This window comes from Triturus cristatus, chromosome 2_1 (genome assembly GCF_964204655.1).
Source record: "Triturus cristatus chromosome 2_1, aTriCri1.1, whole genome shotgun sequence".
Classification (NCBI taxonomy): domain Eukaryota; kingdom Metazoa; phylum Chordata; class Amphibia; order Caudata; family Salamandridae; genus Triturus; species Triturus cristatus.
In genome coordinates this window covers 782,741,241-782,760,157 of record NC_140581.1, presented here as the reverse complement: position 1 = coordinate 782,760,157, position 18,917 = coordinate 782,741,241, and the positions used below count along the sequence as shown (strand labels likewise).

Below are 18,917 nucleotides of genomic sequence, written 5' to 3'. Positions count from 1 at the left end.
TTTAATTTGTACAAAAAAGCAACAGACAGTCAAGCCATACTGTCTACTTTGTGAGACTTCCCAGGGCTCTCTAATAATTTAGATTTGAGTCAACAGTCTACTGTGCAGTTTATCAAACAGTTGAGACAAGTCTCCAGACATGTCTGCTCAGACGTCTTGCTCTCATTTCTTACTAAACACCCCGCCGCCCACCTACTGATTGGAGGTTTTACCCACCAGTGGCACTGATTAATTTGCAACAGGTAGATAAGTTCAGGGTCCAAAGTTATTCTTAGGAGACTGCTGGTGATCTCCAGGTTGCGTAATGCTAAAGGGGTGCCTTGCGTTCATACCACCCCATGACTCTTTTTTCCACCATTCTATGCTTCATTGGTCTAGCAGGTAGGTTTCTTTTCACCCCACATTCTATTTTCGTCATTGTTTTCTTGTCTTCTTATCCACCCTCCTTCTGCATTTCCTTCCTTTTTCTGTGGTTCAGGATCAAATGTTTATGATAAAATACAATTTCCAGGTCTTCATTGAGTACCAGATCTGATCATCTGCAACTATCTGGAAAATGAAGCGCTGGTCGAGGCACTGGTGAAATAAACATTGTCAAAGCTAATTGTTTTGGTATTTGTAATGTATTGCCACATTAAATTTGAGTGAGTACTTGGTTACTCTTTCGCAGTGTATGGTTGGACGGGTGTGGAATGCAGTATGTCCTATATGAGGAATGTGGGTTGGGCTGCATAACAGACACACTCCAAACATGTTCAGCCTGCATAACAGTGCTTAAACATGTAAAGTTGTGGAGTGTGGGAGGAAAGATGTTTCATTGTAATGTTGGAAATAGCATTATTGTACTTAGGAGTTAATTCCCCTTATTCGAGCAGGCATTGAGTTCCTAAGTTTTGCTGACTGGTCAGAGTTTTTACCAGTTTGTGACCTTCTGAACAGAGTGCAGACCATAATGTATCATGGAGTGGTCTTCACGCACATCATAAGCACACATCAGGTCCAGTAGTCAGCAGCAGAGTGCCTTCTTCACAGAAGTTAACTTTTTCCACGTCACTTTGTTGTGTGCTACCTTACTCACTGTGTGTATCTCTTAAGGAGACCAGCCAGGGCCTGCTGCTTTCAGAGGAAAGAACCATGAAGCAATGTGCCACAGGGCAGGTGCATCAAGTAAAGATCGGCCCTAACTTTGGGAACTTTTTCTCCTTATAGCCAACATAACTAAGGAAGGAGTACCCTGTGAGGAGGTGGTAGAGGCGCAGTAGCGAGGGACTATCACAGCTTCCATGATAAACTTCTTGTTTTTAAATACAAACGCTGTTATTCTCCAACATATTAACTTCCTCCTTAATTATTTCCCTTCAATTAAGGTAATTGCAGTTTCTGTTACAACACCTGCTTTGTGATTGCCCCCCAAATGTTGCACAGAATACAATATTTCCTTTTTAGAATACTGATAAGGGTCAGAAGTACTCTCAAAGGTACCTGTCAATCACTGCTAAATGGTGCCTAGCAACACTATGTTATTCGATAATTGCATAGTGTGCAACAGGGAAACAAAGTTTACAATGCTGTTTCCACTACGTGCTTCCATTACAACATGATCGTTGCAACGACCGCGTTGTTTCTACGCGATCCATTACATCGCAAGTCGTTTCTACAACTTGCTGTAGGGGGCGCGCTAACCTGAGGAATAGTATAATTTCCTATTCCTACACCTTCCATACTGTTGCACACGCTGGATTTGAAATAGTAAATTATTCTATTCCTAAATCCAGCACGCCCCCAAGAGCAAGTCATAGAAACGACTTGAGATGTAATGGATCACGTAGAAACAATGCAGTCATTGTAACAACCGCGTTGTAATGGAATGCACTATTAAAGCATTCGTTGTATAGGCCCAAATTCTGTGCAGCAATGACTGTTGTGGCATTCTAGGACTGCTTCTTTGTCCATGAGCAATTATCAGCAGAAGGGTTATCCTCTGTGGGAACAGTTAGGTGTGATGCGTGAGGACCATAGAAGGACTCAAATTGTGCTTTGGCAGACTTGTTAAAAAGCCAGTGTCAAAGACAAATGTGCTACACTTTGCATGCTTACTTTAATACCCTGGTGAGGTTTCCCTGAAGAGACATTAGATTCAAAATGCTCATCTGTGAGATGTGTCTCAAGCGTTGAGAGAGGGAATCAGACAAGTTTTAAGAACTCGTAAGGATGTGAAGGCAGTTGTTCTCTCATAGGATCAAGATACCCCTGTAATGTCTAACCAGACATAAGATACCCAGAAAAATGAGGATTACACAGGTCAAAATAAGCTCATAAGGCCCACCCAGTAAACGTGGTTCGGTTTCTTGTACAGGAGAACAATGGTGGTGCTGAAAGCGGTACCACCGTCACTTGGTGGTGCATTGCATCGCATAAAAGACACCCCTACAACCTGCTGTAATAGCAGGCATTACAATCACAGCAATGTTACCACACATTCTTCAAGAGCAGGAAACATTAGCAGAAGATGTTTTGATGCAGTTTGTCACATCTTTACACAAGACACAATGTTGAAAAATTACAGCAACATATCGCGCACTATTGATTGTGCCACTACACCCCAAAAGGGAACAATCATTGGCAGAGGCAATTGGTCTAGCCTTTATAAGCATGCAGTGCTTATTTATTTATGAAAATATATGCAGTATGCAAAAAACTGCAAAAGTGTAAAAGAAAGAAATAAAAAAATAAGTGGTCCTCTAGCTAATGCACACTGGCACTGGCACTAAAGCATACTAATGTTTGGCTGGCAGTGCACATGTAATTAGGAAACATGTCGTCACTCACAGTTCAAGATTGCCAGACGATGAACTGGGCTGACACGTTACCCTATATATAATGCTATGGTGGGTAGAAGCGAAATGTGATTGACAGTTCTATAGAGCAATCGATGAAGAAGGCTAACTGAAAACCCTGAATACATTATGTTTTTATTATGAATATTTTGAAAATTATGAAGCTGGCAAGACAACTAAAGTGTTTTTTGGCAAGGCTTAATAATATGATGTGTTTGTCAGAATTAAAGAAACTAAAAGAACAATACAGATAGTCCTAAAAGTGGTCGGCATTTGCATGTGGGAATATTAATGTAGACACTGTCCACTCAAGAATGAGTATAATGAATTGCTTTGGTACAAAAGGGAATATTTCATGGTGACAATAACTATTAAGAAATAATATCAAAAGTGGGGTGACATTAATGGCATTCTACATGTTTCACATTCACAACTGTGAGCTGCATTTCTTCAATGATGGTTCCATTTTAGGTCTTGGCCTAGAGTCAGCTTTGATAGCTTGATGCAGTAGCGGCTGGTAGGGAACATTGGCGGCGGGTAAAAAAAAAAAGAAAATTTCCTGCTCATCACGCAAGTCGCCAGCCGCCACCTTTCCATCACACAGGTACCAGGAAGCAAGCACCCAGTCTCCCAGCCAATCACAATGCTGCAATGCAGCCGTGTGATTGGTCTGATCGCTGTGGTTCGGCGCTCAGACGGGGAATGGGAGCTTGGGCATGTTCTCCACCCACGCTGTAATGCAGCCTGGGTGGAGAACATGCACACTTAAGGTGCAGCCACCACTCTTCCATGAGACGAAGGGAGCCCAGCCGCGCTCGCAGCTTCAACTGCAAGCTCAATACAAAAACAAAACTGATAATAACGTAGCTCAATTATCATTTTATTTTTTTGTATTGAGATTACAGTTGAAGCAATGGGGCGACGCCGCTCCGCCTTAGAGGAGGACCTACAACTGGCTTGATGGTTTCTAAAGGAGAATGCACACATTTATATATACATGGAGGGGGGGTTTGTCAGCTCTCTTCATCCCTTCATCTATTCAATTGCCATTCACCATCTGCTTTAGCCTACGCACTACGGAGCATTGGGCAACGGGTTAGCTCACTCCAGCCGCTGGTTCTCTTGCACTGTGAGTGATGGCATCTTGCAACTTATGCACCGCAAACTGTAAAGGAGTAAAGCTCAATGCCAGGGCAGGTGTACTTGAGCTGCTGTGCTGTTGCTTTATTTTTTATATTTTTGTCCTTTTTTCGTATATTTTATGTTAGCAGTACATAAATACTTCAATTCATTGCCTTCTTGCCAAGGCCAGACCTATTAGCTTTGCCAATGCTTGGTAAATAATGTGCTGTGTTAACAGTCATAAGAGACCACCTCATTTTTGTATATTGAATAGTCCTCGTGCAATATGTCCCTACACTACTAACAGAGAATTAAGTTATGAAGACACAGTCGCTAGGCCTCATCACACTGATAAAGTTGCAGTTACCTTCTCTGGAGAAAAATCAACATTCCCAATGTAAGGAGGCGACCCTTGTTCCACACAGATTCTTTTCGAATATTCTAGATGCCAAGGAGGTCAAACTTCAACCCTGCTGTCCCTCCCTTGTTTTTTTAGACCTCTTAGTCCTGTCTGGCTGCTGCATTATTTTGATGAAAAGGCAGCCAGCCAAAAATAACTGCTTTAAAAAAACATAAGCAGAGACCTCATGAAGCAGCGCACAAGGCCTCGTTACTGTAAGAAAGCAACTACACTCCAAAACGCCACAATGACCTAAGGGGGTTTGAGGAGAGAGTCCCCCAGAATCCCTTTCGAGCGGCTATTTTAACCACACACACTGCGAATATAAAATTAAGCAGCAAACCTCCAGGAATGTGTCCTGAAAGCTTTATTTATACACAAAGTGCGGGGGTAGAGGGAGGTGGACAGACAGTGCTATGCAGTTGACAGAGAATGAGAAAAGCCTGCAAGAAGGATTGTGTGATGGTACAAAGCATGCCTGAACAACGCATGCCTGTACCACACGCTCTCTACCATGACCGCATCTTTACCACACATGCTTTAACCACGCATACCTTTACCACGCAATTTTGTGGTAAAGACATGATGGGTGAAGGGGCATGCGTGCTAAAGATCATACCCCTGCCCTGTAAACTGTCCCATCTCCCGCCCCGAGCCCTAAAAATTAGCACTACGCCTCAAAAAAACTAGCCTGACCCAGCCCCCTCACCCTGAACCCTAAAAACTGTCCCTGATGTTTCCCGACACAGCTCCCCCCGCCCTGAGGTCTAAAGCTGTCACCTGCCCTCTAAACTGTCCCTTTCCCCCTGCCCTTAGCCCTAAACACTGCCCCCCCGGCTTAAAACTACCCCGACCCTAGCACCCCCTTCTGAGCCCAAAAAACTGTCCGCTATGCCTGCTAACTAACCCAACCACAGCCCCCCTGAGCCTTAAAACTGCCCCCTGCCCTACGAACAACCCTGACCCCCTCCTGAGTCCTAAAACCTTACCCCCACCTGGAAAACTAACCCCCATCCCCCAAGACCCGGCCCAACTTACCTCACTGCGTCATCTCCCGATTCCCGATCGTCCTTCCTCTTCCTGTCTTCCTCTCCCGCCCATCCACTCGACAACTAGAGCACGCATTGCCTTAACCACACATATGCGTGATTAAGGCATATGCGTGGTTAAGGCAAGCGTGGTTCAGCTTGTGGGGAAACGGCACGCGTGGCTGAGCTCACGTTGTTAATGCCATTTCCCAGCAAGAAGCAATCATAATCTGTTCATATTGTCTGCCACATCACCAAATGAAGCAATAAACTGTGAACTCGACTTAAAAACACCACGATTAATGGGTTCCTGTCCATACACACTAGCTACTACTCTACTATCACCTTATAAGAAAGTACACACAGGAGAGAGAAACCCAGATTAATATTTCACAAGAATGCATTCAAAAAGAGGCAATATCAAAGACTATTTTTCAACCTTACACCAGTCTCCTTCCATCACGCCAGTCTCTCCCAAATAGCTTTCTTCACTCTTCTTTCCAAAGCTATCACTTGTCTCTCTCCGATCACTCCACTTCCACCATCTCAGTCCATATCCCTAAATTCCTCCTTCTCGCTCCTTACCAGAAGTCTCTCCACCCTTCAATTTCCTCCCAACTGTTTGCCCTGTATTTTACTTGCATCCACTTTTTACTCCACACTTCCCACCTCCTTTAGTTCTTCCATATCTCCCTACTCACATCTCTTACTCCCAAACAATGTGTTCCATCCTCTTCTACACCCACAATCTTTCCACCCCATGTCCTTATTCCTTCCATCCCAAGTCACCCATTTGTTCCCTCCTCCACAACCACAGAGCAAACATTTGCAATCTAATGTCAGAGACTTGGGTTAGAGGAAATAAACAAGACAGGACTGCCTCGCGCGTCTTCGGAGCCCAAAACATTTGGAATTCCAACCCACCAGACAATTATACACAGCTGGCACAGTAGACACAGACTAATACACCCTGAATTTAGCCATAAGAGAAGATATTGAGACGTTTTACTTTGCAAGACCCAACACCTCAAGTGAGATTCCAGATTAAAGAAAACCTATACCTGTCATTCTGTCTGCACAAAAAGAAATGAAGATACATAATCTGGTTAGTTAAATGTTGCAAGTCATGACACCTCTTCAGAAGTCCTGTTTTAGAGAAAAGCCCTTTACATGCAGACAACATTATAGGTACAGAGACACTCAACCGCACTAGAAGCCAAGAAAATGGAGAACCTTGCACTAAAACTGTATGTCATAACACGTGTATTTTGAAGGACCCCATCTGAATATATTTTAGCTGCCACAAAATGTAAAAATATTGAAATAATCTACCACCATTAACCTGGTACTTTAATTAAATATTTTTCTGGTTCTCTATGTCCTTTGACAGAGGACATGGAGTGCTTCCTTGTTCCGGGCTCCTCCTAATTCCGCCCTTTTTCCTTGAAGTAACTGAGCACTTGCCAAGATTTCAGAATGCCAAAAACATATAAATTAATGAAACATCATAAATTCCTATTAATAGGTTATTGACAAGAGATTGAACATTTGTATTTTTTTGGAAATGTAAATGTGGATGCCCAACTGACAAGCCTGTGTGATCACCCTAACTGTGATACTGCTGCGACAAGAGCGTATGATCATCCGATATTCTTAAATGAATCCAAATCAAATCTTGTGTTTCCATTATTACCAGGTGCGGCACAATTCCGCTGAAAGAGTCATACCTAGTGCATTTACTTTCGTCCAGAAGAAATTCATGTAAAGTAACATAGAACATTTAGAGGCTTCACCAATCTACCTGTTATTAATTATTTAAAGAAACTCTGCACTTTTCAAACATTAGAAACGAATACAATTTGCAATAAGTAGTGGGTTTGTGCCCTATTGAATTGGGTATATTGTCCTCAAATAAACAAAATTCTATCCCATGTCAAATGCTGAGGATATATCTGCCGTCCAGTCTGCCCTTGCAACCCGTTGTTCTCTTCTCAATTCACATCGCGAGACCCCTTGTTTGTCCATCCCCATCATTCTGGCCTCTCTTTCATTCACACCTGTGTGCATTCCGTCGCTTGACAAGTGGTGTGTGACTGATATTATCATGACCCTTCTCTAGGCCTCCGATTCTCCATAACCAGCAATCTAAGTCTTGGATAGTCTCAAGCCATCACTCTATACAAGTGATCGTCCCAAATGCAGTGGCGGCTGGTGACATTGTAAAGTGGTTGGGTGTAAAAAAGTTCAGGAAGAGGGCCCTATGGTGAGCGAGCGAGGGTGCTGGCGAGCTTGACCATCAGGAGGGGGCTGGGAGGGTTCTCCCCCCTGAGAAAATGTAGAAAAAAGATGGTGCATTTTCAAGCAAATTTGAGAAAGCAAGAAAGCTAATTAGGACATTGTTAAAGTGCAATTATGACATCAATTGATTTCATATTATAATGACGCAGGTACAGCCTGAAGCCTTAATTACTGTCGCACTGCCACAGTCTCAAATTGTCATCACAATGCAGGCTACCCTACCAGTACAGTGGCAATGGTTTGCATTCCAATAGAAAATTCATTTTGAGCCACAATTTCAATGTCAGAAGACAATAAAGGACATCCGTTATTACACATTCATGCCTAAAACAACTGCCAAAGTAATACTACAAATGACACCATCTAAGGGTGGTATGCCAGCACAGCAGCAGTCTGAAGTTAGCTGTATTGTTATTAAACAGCATTCTAATATACTTTCAAGTAGCGTCTACGCTGCTGTTTCGAGACGCTTTAAATATTATATAACTCAAAACCAACCTTTACAATGCACAACTTTTCAACCTTGGAAGGTTGAGTGGGCTTAGTGCAAGCTGGAAGCTGTCCATTTCCTATATACCTGAGAGTGAAAGATTAACTCACTGTGATATCTGATTAGAGAATATGGTGAAAAAAGCGATATCTGATGGGTCAATATTTTGAGTGAAAATGAAATCAGGAAACTGCTCCATGTGAAACCTGGCTCTTCGCTCCAGCAGCCAAATCTTATAAGCTGAGCATGCGTGTGGAACATTAATGCACATCAAAGAAAATGGCGCGCTTTCTTCAATATCGACTTCTAGTGTCCCTTAAACCACCTTTAGACCTATGCACTACTGAGGGCCCATTAACTACATAAAAGAAAACTGCCTGGGCAACTCATGAAGTACGGCCGCAGACAAGCACATTCCTGGAAATGTAAAGATGGATTGTGAACGTTTTCATCAATTTATTTTGAAGGTTGTCCCTATAGTTTACATCTTTGTCGAAAAATCCTGATTTTAATCCCAATCTGTTTAAAAAAGGCAACACCACTTCCATTCGTACTACGTTTACAGATGCATTCACTCTTACACTTTTTAGAACTGACTACAGAAATACTTAAGCCACCACCACATCTAACGTAGCATATCGCCTACCATGCCTCGTTGTTTTCCAAGCACATGAACCTACCAGTACCAAACCGTACGTTTGTTACGCGCTGCCACCGCCCATTAGCAAAAATGGAGCCTACGGGCCAAGGGGTGCAGCCTTTCATGCATGCAGAGGTGTGATGTACCCAATTTAATTGGGGGAGGCACAAATCAAGAGGACCCAAGACAGCAAATCAAATAATGAACCCCCCAATGTGCAGGAAAAACACTCACAAGGGGGTTTACGTCAGAATCGGAGCAATAGTACACCCCAAATGTCGACATTGTAACGGTGCGTGCGTGATAAACTAAAATATTTGGTGGTGTAATGGTCGGAGCAATACACCCTGCCACCAGAGGTTTTCGTTTTCACGAACGCACTCTCCGACAAAGTGTTCAGACAGGAAGACAAGACGCCGAATATTAAAATGCGTGCAGCAGAGTTAATTACTGTTGCGCTGCCTTAATCGTTAACTTTTGCACTCACTCGGGCAGAACCAGTAGTATCATAATGCACATTTTCAACTCCAGCGCACTAAATTAATAAATAGATAACTCACATCACCTAAGTGGAAGCTGCAGGACGCCCACAGCACTGATGGGGTACAGGTCTTTTGGAGAGCGAAGGCTCTAAACCCTCCCCTTCTCACTCGTCACAGGCCTGGGTGGGGTCAGTTATGTTTGCTGACCACACCCCACTCTGTGACGGCTTGGGAAAGGGAAGGGTGGAGAAAGGCAGCATTGGCGTGACAGACAGCCCGCCAAGTACAGGGCTGATACTGTACACGCCCAGAACTGATTCAAAAATCCGACCTCGCATCGCCTCATTTCTGGGAGGGCCCTAAGGACCAACAAGCAGTGAAGGCCCGGGCTGGCTGCATGTCAGCCCGTAGGCTGCAGAAAAATCATCTTGTGTCCAAGAAAAACTGCCCCACTGCCTAATCAGTTTGGCAAGCATCACCAGTCCAGTCAGTGAAAACAGGCTGTAAAATGGAAATATGGATGGTAATAACTTTATGCAATTACAATCCATAAGGCTTGTAGAGTTAGAGGGGCGCAGCCCCCCCGCCCAGCATCAGGAACCACCCCTGCCCAAATGAACATCCTTTCCCTACAACCTTTTCTAATGCACTATTTCTTCACTTGCCTGATCTGAGTGCATCCCTTTGAATCTACTCTCCTGCCTCTCAAAGGTCTACCCAGTACCTTTAATGTGTCTGTCCTTTTACCCTCTTAGATTCCTGTTTAAATCTCTAATCTACCTTCACTCCATTTTTACCTGACTAACCCCTATCCACCGTGCTTTCCAACCCAGCCCCAGGGGTTTGCTTTCCTTGACACCAATGCTTCCCTCCTCATCTAACGGTGTGTCCTTTCCTAATACCGAGCTCTCAAGTAGCCCTTTACCATCACTGTACTCTAGTCTCCCTGAATGAAAAAGGACCCTCGTAAATCGACGTTTGTCCAACTCTAGACCCACTCATGGCCTTTACAATAAACCCATATTCCTGATTATAGGCCAACTCCATTGGTAACTCAGTCAAGCCCAGGCTTCTGTCCATCCTCCTTGTACTACTTGAGCTCTCAAGTACTGCCATCTCCGTCAGCCTGTAGCCATCGCCCTGCCGCCGTATGGTCTGCAATGCACAGGTCCTACAGCAAGGGGGATGTACACTAACATCAATTAGGAGCTGGGGCCAAGAAATCTATGGTGAACGAGCTTTTTAAGATAACTGAGCATAATTAAAGAAATATTATTGTGACCACTAGCTACACTGCTTCTGACACAAACACTTTACGAAGGGAACTACTCGCTTTTTACACGATTTGTGATGGGTCACCAAATTGCAGTATCCATAATCATTTCAACAGCTGAGTAGCACTGCAGGTACCTAATCCCATCCAAAGCACAATAAAAAAACAGACATGCACAAAAAATCAGAAATTTCATTTCCTTAACATTACGACCCTTCAGAATGGTGCAATATGATGGTCCACTTTGTTGTTTTTGCAGCGATGCCTCACGGTTGCAGATTGGCTCATCCAATATCACTCAAATTGTGTTATGAACCACTCCACAGACACAATAGCCAGCAGGATTATTTTTTAAGAAAACAACTCAGGCTCTAGTACACAACGCGCTCAAGTCCATACTGCCTGTGTGCTGTCAGGGCCTTCTCCTGCCTCAAACCCAGGGGCCTTCTGTTAAGCTCTGAATATAGTTACAATTTGCTTGAAAACATATGGTTGCAATTTGAGGATGGAAAATAAGGAGGGGGCAGGGTCTCTTATTGGGTACCCAAAAAGAGGGGACACAGAGGCTGCCACCGCTGCCACTACAGGATTAAATTAGTATGGGAGATTTCCCAAGAGGAGTGTAGCCCAAAGCATGGGACGTGGTGAACCCTAAACATCGTATTTAGGCGTAGGGCATATTCATTTTCAAACATATTGGTTACCCCACCGATGAAAATAGTAACTGCGATGAGCAGCTGTATAAAAAGTGCCTCGCTGCTTTTCAACATTTATATTTGAAATTGTTGTCTTTCGATTTATTTTCTTTGGAATGGTTGACCTGGAGCCATTTCCTTCTGGGTCTGTTTGTTCGAATTATTCTATAAATTTAACGTCCAGGTGTGCATGGTGCTCTTGAAACCAGCACACTTTGGCATGACAGCCCAATGTTAATACAAGTTAATTTTATTTACTTTAAAATCCTGGTTTGGATCCGAGGATAATTTACAATCCATACACGAGTTGGAAACAGAAGTAACCACTAGAATGTAAACATACAAAAAAGAAAAAAATGCAATTTAACAGCAGTTAAATAGGATGAATACACCCCTACATGGTTTGCCAAATTAGTACATAAACATCCCGTTAAACGAGGTACCTAGGAAATTGGCAAAGTTCAGAATAGGCAAGAAAAATACTAATTTGCACAACTTTTTCCTTAATGACTGGAAAATACAGCCTACAGATGAAAGATTATTCCCTCCCGGCAGAAAGAATCGATGAGCTTCACTTAGTTCATTCTGCAAGACGAGCATCTGTCTACCCATAGGGGTGTTAGTGGGGAGGGAGCCTACCCTGCCTCATTACCAATCCATTCTCTGGTGTCTATGATTCTGCTTTGGAATAGAAACAAAATAGACTGTCATTTAATGTGTTTCACCCTTTCCAAACGTTCATTTCTTAGGTTATTTGCCAAACTAATTGAGATAGAGTCAGTTTATGAGGTTCTTGTCCCCCTCACCCCTAACATATCAAAAAGCATTTGCAATTGAATAGGTATCACATTTAAGAGAGTTTGAGCTATTGGGATTGTAAATGACAATGCCTTTTATTTATGTGTAGATTTTAAAACAGATAAATAAAAGGCATTGTCATTTACAATGCGAATAACTTAAACTCTTTGAGGAAATAGTGCTTGGAGGCTGTAATTAAAGCCTACCGAACAACAACACACGTAACAGGGGGTGTCGCCATGGGAGGTTACAAAATGAGACAAGGCGGCACTAAGGAGGGACTACTAAGCCTTTGGCCAATTAACAGCCACAGTTTGCAGTGGACATTGACACATGCCAATGAAAAATGTGGGCGGAGTGAGGGCGGAGCTTCAAGTTCCTACCTCAATAAAGCATGTCTCACAGAACAGCGCATGCGCTGCCCAGGCTCGACCTAAAAAGCAATTACTGCCCCTTGTAGTGCCTTCTATATCCTGTGTGAGGTAACAGGATCATAGCACATTGGACAGGGAGGGCCGCAGAGGAGTTTAGTGTGGCGTGTGTGTGAGCAAGGGATTAAGAATGGAAGATGTTCCCTCGTGTTTTAATTAAGGCTTTTTGCCTAGTAAACGTCAAAGGAAATTGTGTGTCTGCCAAGAAGCTTGGCTTCGGTTGCCCGCCCTTGAATCTGTAACCGTGCTGCTCTGAAGTGAAGAAACGCTCTGGGGTCTACTCCATGACTTAAAAACACACAAAGGAATACACGAGCAAGACGTTTGCATCAAATTTGTAGTTTTCAGACTGAAGAGCATAACTTTATCTTTGTTCTAGTTTTACAGTGCGCAGAATTGGGCATTAAAAATAGTTTGCTAGTGCGCCAAGCTCTTCGAAACGCCACACGCTACGCTAGCTCGAGCCATTAGACAGCTAACCATGAGCTAAAACAGACTAAGACAATGTTGTCACTTCCTGGGAAGGCTCCAGCAAAGCTTCTCAGTTTAAATCAAACCGAAGACAGTTTTTGGCATGGGATAACAGCAGTGGCAGGATGTTGGAGGGATGACTTACAGTCATTCTCAGTGAAATACACTGCAGGAGCTGAAATGAATACTTACTGGAAATTGTGATTTGGGCTATGTGTTGGACCTAAAAAAAAACAGAGGAAAAACATGCATTAATACTTATTTTATGGGCATCATCAACTGGCTTATTATCAAATTAACAGCAAAATATGTTGTCATGAACATAGTGCAACAAGCCCCCCCACCATTGTCAACATGTGCCTTCAATCATGATGCCCATGAGGTTCTTTCCATTCTCTGAATACCGCAAGAGTGGGGTTTCAAGAGTATTTCATCCACGGGCTATACTCAGGCCTACTGGAATTTTGCAATTGTGCGGGCATGATTTTGCATGATTAAAGATCTACCACAAATGCCAAATAATCCATTATCTGCTGCGTAATCTAAAGATTTTAGCAAAAACAGTATCGCTTCTAGCTATAACATTTCAAATGCAGCAACACTAGTTGCCGCACAGTGAAACGCCCTTTGCAAAGCTGGACTGGTCACCTTTCTTTTACTTTTTTCTATATTTGGGTGTTAAACTTGTACTAATGAGGTATACCCAATGCCCAGATAGTGTTAGTAAGTTTAAAAATGATGACATGAAGAAGTAATACTATTACAAAATGCGTAATTTACTCAACCCTGCCGCATAACTTGGCCCTATCCTGCCGCATAATTCCAGTGGCCCTGCTATATCCAATCAAAGATTTGTTTCCACAGTTGGTAGGTGCACCACTACCACTGGATTCTGACTTTAGGAGTAAATAAACCTGTTAAAATGGGAATTGTCACAAGTGGCAAGACAGCATTTGTCCACTTAAAAATACATGTAGTAAAATCAGCAGTAATACAGTGCCCGCTGTAACATGCTCTGACTAAATTTATAGCCATATGGTGTCGCCACACATGCTGGCCGTAATCCTTTAATAGTATTTCTGTGGTGCAATGTGGTTTAACCAGATTTCTCAAAATATACAAGAATGGTAGAAATGTCCAATAATCTGATTAGAACCTACTTCTACAATACTCCACATAATGTGGTAATAATTCAGTTATGATGAACTTGCCACAGATTTATTGGAGGTTGGAGCAAAAGGGCACAGGAAAGCTGAACACAAGGGGGGTCCTCACCTCCCACCACGAATGAGGGGGCTGCAGGAGGACTGTCCTGTTCATTTTGCGTGTGTAAATGCAGGCAGAATAGGGTCTAGGAAGTCTTATGCACTTAGAATGCAGGTGGGTGTGAAACAATAGCAGGGACTTCTTGAAGGGGCAGAAAAAGATTGTGCCTAAGTGGTCGAGACGGGAGGAAGCAACGCAGATAGAGGACTAACAGGAGCCTGGCACTTGTGAAAAAAAGAAATATTATGTTGACCACTGGCTACACTGCTTCTAACACAAACACTTTACGAAGGGAACTACACACTTTTTACATTATTTATAAAAAGAGTAGCAAGGATCAAAAAATGTGCAGCAATATGGAGAACATTGTAGCTAAGATACTGGCTTAGTTTGAGCAGGTGGTTTCCAGTGCTCTACACCGGCTAATAATTCTCAACACAGGAATTTATTACAGACTGCCACATGGTGGAGCTGTTTGTCAAATTTTAAGATAGCCCAACAACAGTTGTTTAGTAGTTAAATATACAGCAACAAAAATGAGTAATAACTGTCACTCGACCATTCCTATAGCTGTAGGTGGCATAGAATAGTCTGAATAGGTACCCTTGTAGGAGTGTGATGGTTAGTAGTTTTGTTGGTACTGCAACTGGCCATGCTGGCAAGGTAAATGGGTGGTGCAAGATGCAGTTTCTTCCTGACGAGGGCCCTGGCACTTATGTTTTTTACAAATTATACCTACTGAGATTTACTTCCATTCTACAAGAGACTTTTTGCATGTAATTCAAAAGACTTCTCATAGTAGAAGACTGACAACAAAAGGGTTTTCTACTCTAACGTCATAATTCAGCTTTGTGTGTTATAAATAAATGTTCTCACATCATATTGTAACTTCATATTACTTTCTGCCTGCTGCATGGATAAGTAGGACAGGGCACATGATCAGAATCAAAGAGGAGCGTTGGAGTAAGAACCAGGTTGCACTTCAGACCACACTATGCTGCTTTGCATATGGTTACTATGAACAAGCCAAACAAGGACACACATGATGAAGTTCTCACAGACAATATGAGGCTGCAGAAAATGGAGTGACAAATGAGGCTGGTAGGACAAGTTAGAAGGATCTCCAGGTGATCGGTTAAGTCAGACGTATTCATGACTCTGAAGGGAGAATGCGATTCTCACCTCCAGATGAACTCAGCAAGTCAAGGTTGGGCTGTACCATGTTTATTGCGCATTAACTGAAACAGCTGCCAACAACATTTTTTGCAACAAATGGGGTGGTGGCATGGAATACCACACCTGTATTGACTCACTATTAAATTGCAATAAATTGCAGCTCCGAGGCTTTGCAATCTAAATAGACTTTTTAAGTAGTTGGGGAGGGGGTGTTTGTGCAGTTGCGTGCATTTTCTATAAGTTTGTGTACTTTCTATGAGATTGTGTTGGAGCAACGTCTGCTTTATGTGTTGAGTGTGAAACATTCATTATTGTTTGATGTTAATTTTCCCAAACGAAACCTGGAGTCCATAAAAGTCTGTATCAAATTTCTATGCTGCCTCCACAATGACAACCCTGAAAGCGATTGGAGGGCATTCCTGTAATCCCATTAAATGGGTGAAGGGTGAAGTCATACTGAGACTGACAAGTGTCAAATATAGTTGTAAAAAAGACCAACAAAGTCTACAGAATAGTCACATATTTACAGGAAATGTTCTGTAAATATTTACATTTCACATTTTACATGAATGGTCAGATTATAGCAAGTGATACCCATAAGGTAAATTTAAAAGAACTAACCATTGTATCAAATAATACTCATGCCGCAAAAATGATAGTTCTATCTAATGTATATTACACAGACACAGATTCAAGAACTTAGACTCACCTAGCCTTACAAACAAGACCCCTGTTGCAGAAATGGTCTTCAAGTCATTGTTTGCAACACACTGATAGTATCCAGTATCTGTAGTGTCGAGATCTTGGATTCGAAGCCGTGAGCCATAGTCAGTCTTCCGTATAGTGATCCTTTTCGGCTCTTGGACCACTGGTGCATCATTTTTCAACCATCGAATATTGGGAGGTGGGTTTCCTGCCACCTTGCAGTGCAGCGTTGCAATCTGGCCTTGAACAACAGTGATATTATTCACTGGTTCCACAAATGTCAGAAAATACCCTGAAATGGAATAAATGTTCAAAGGAATCAAATTCTAGCTTAGGTCAAAAAAGCAAACAGTCAAAACACACACTTTAATAAATATATATCTCTTAAAATGTGATAAACTTTCAAGATGGATTTACATGTGTAGTTCACACATAGCCGAATCACCAATGCTATGAGTCCTGATATCTGTTTCAATTTCATACTTGTCCTCACAAATCAAATTCCAGGATTATGACTAAACTAACCTGAAGATTATCTCATTAAGGCTAAATGATATTATGTTTTAATAATGGAAATGCATCAATGAAAATATTTCCAATGATATTAAATCAAATGATACAAAACATATTAAAGAAATAACACCTAATTTGGCAATAACCAATAAGAGGAACCAGTGAATTTGAGAAGAAAGACCTGCACCAAGAGATCGAAGTAGAAAGCATAGATGAAAATGGCAAGGAGGTACAAGCAGTGGATCAGCAAGCCACTACTAAAACATATTTACTTAAGATGTAGACATCTATTTAATAAGCATCGGCAAAGTCAATAGGTCTCACCTTTATAATGAGTGAGCTAATGTAGCTTTGCCAATGTTTGTAAAGCATTGTTAAAAGAAGTATTAGAATGAGCATTTCAAAATATTGGATGTAAAGCAAACATAAATCTTTAGGTATTGCAAAACTGTATATTGAATTCAATATTTCCAATCTTTATAACTGACAGTTTCTTTTTAGAATACTTTTCATGTAAAAACCTCTGAAAAAAGTTTAAAAGAATAAGAAAGTGGTAGAATTGAAAGAAAAATGCTTACCAATGCCTAATTTACTTTCAACAAGACACTAAAGAGAAATAAGGCATCAGCCTATCGGTAAAAGACTGGGTTTTTACTTACCATTGGCGAATCATAACGCAGAGAGTTTATGGTGGATAATAAAGTGTCACAGAGGTATGTGGAATAGCCGCTGAGCATGATCTTACTTTAAAACTGATAAATTGGTAATCTCCTCGGTGCAACTTTGAACTGTATATTACAACCATGTGTACGAGTCATTTTATAATTGCCTATTTATGGCAATTTCAAATGTTACCTAATTATAATATCTGTGGCAGGCGCTTGGTTGATATAATAATGTTGCGCATGTGGTAACCTGGAAGCATGTCCTCTATGTTTATTGAATGAAGAGTATTTCAAGGGTATTCGTAATGGCAATTTTCGAAATTAAGAAAGTCTGTTTAACCCGTCGAAACGTGTCTTTTATTAAAATTGCCAAATATTTTTGAGTGGACTGCTGTGTCAATAGTTATGTAGACGAGTGGGCCTCTATGCTGCTTGGTGCAATTAAATGGATGGAGTATCCCGTGTCTTGGAGTGCAAGCTCCTCTTTATGTTGCAGAGGTGTTTGTGGATGTTTAAAAAGGTGTATATATATATATATATATATATATATATATATATATATATATATATATATATATATATATATATATATATATATATATATGTTGCAACAATCACTCCATCAGGAAATGACACGAACTCCTCTTAGTGGCAAAATGGAATTTATTTTCAGTTCTCACTGCTGTTGGTCATGACGCGTTTCGGCCGTACCGTCGGCCTTGTTCACATAACGACGCCATAGCGGGAAAACTCCAATTTAAATGTTTTTTTCTCTTTCAAACCCAGTGTCACATGATTAATAAACAGGGAGGATATAGACTGCGGCATTTTTACACATACTAGATTTTAGAAAACAGACCGGATGGTATTTCTCCACACTAATTACATATTGCTACATAAAGTAGAAGGAATGACAAATATATACACCTTTAAATACACATTTACGTATAATACATAAATATATTTCAGTATAAATACGGTATAATTCAATGTGTATTAAAACCGTTTTCTTAAAATAATGGCATAAATGCGTAATGTAATGAGTCTTAAATGTGTGGTTATCAACCTGATCTCAATGTCCATCAATATATATATATGTATATATCTCTCAACAACTCGCAATCAGTACTCCCTGAAAGGGAATCACGGGCGCAGACCTCTTGGAGTGCCAAACAGTTTATTCAATAAATATCCCCAGCACAGATGTCAGGACGCGTTTCGGCCGTCACAGTGGCCTTGATCACCTGACCACGCATTAGTGCAAGCCCATATTTAAAGTGCAAGTGCAATCAAGTTAACAATGGACATAGAAAACATATTGTGACATCAGGAAATTTCTCATACAAACAATGCGATATAACAAAAATTCAATTTGTTGCTGTTTCATATATTCAATCACATTGTAACTGACAAATACATGCCTAAATGCCTATGACGTTATCAGAAGGAGATATTTTACATATATCTATTTCCCTGGCGTCAAGAGACCTGATGTCATTATGTCCTATTGATGTTTATATAGAGTGCTAACCGTGTTAAACAAAAACCCATCATAACGAAAAATAATAAACGCTTTCACAAGTGTCCAACAAAATGTCTCATATATATAAATAAATGCACAAATGCC

General features: G+C 41.4%; 1 protein-coding gene across 1 annotated transcript in view; it reads right to left on the bottom strand.

The window, feature by feature from the left end:
• ROR2 (ROR family WNT receptor 2) overlaps nt 1-18,917 on the bottom strand; it is a 243,850-nt gene that overhangs the window by 25,435 nt on the left and 199,498 nt on the right. The window contains exons 3-4 of the mRNA XM_085632721.1: nt 16,117-16,404; nt 13,158-13,188 (exon numbers count right to left, since the gene is read on the bottom strand). Coding sequence (XP_085488847.1) covers nt 13,158-13,188; nt 16,117-16,404 — 319 coding nt within the window. The remainder of the gene's footprint in view (nt 1-13,157; nt 13,189-16,116; nt 16,405-18,917) is intronic.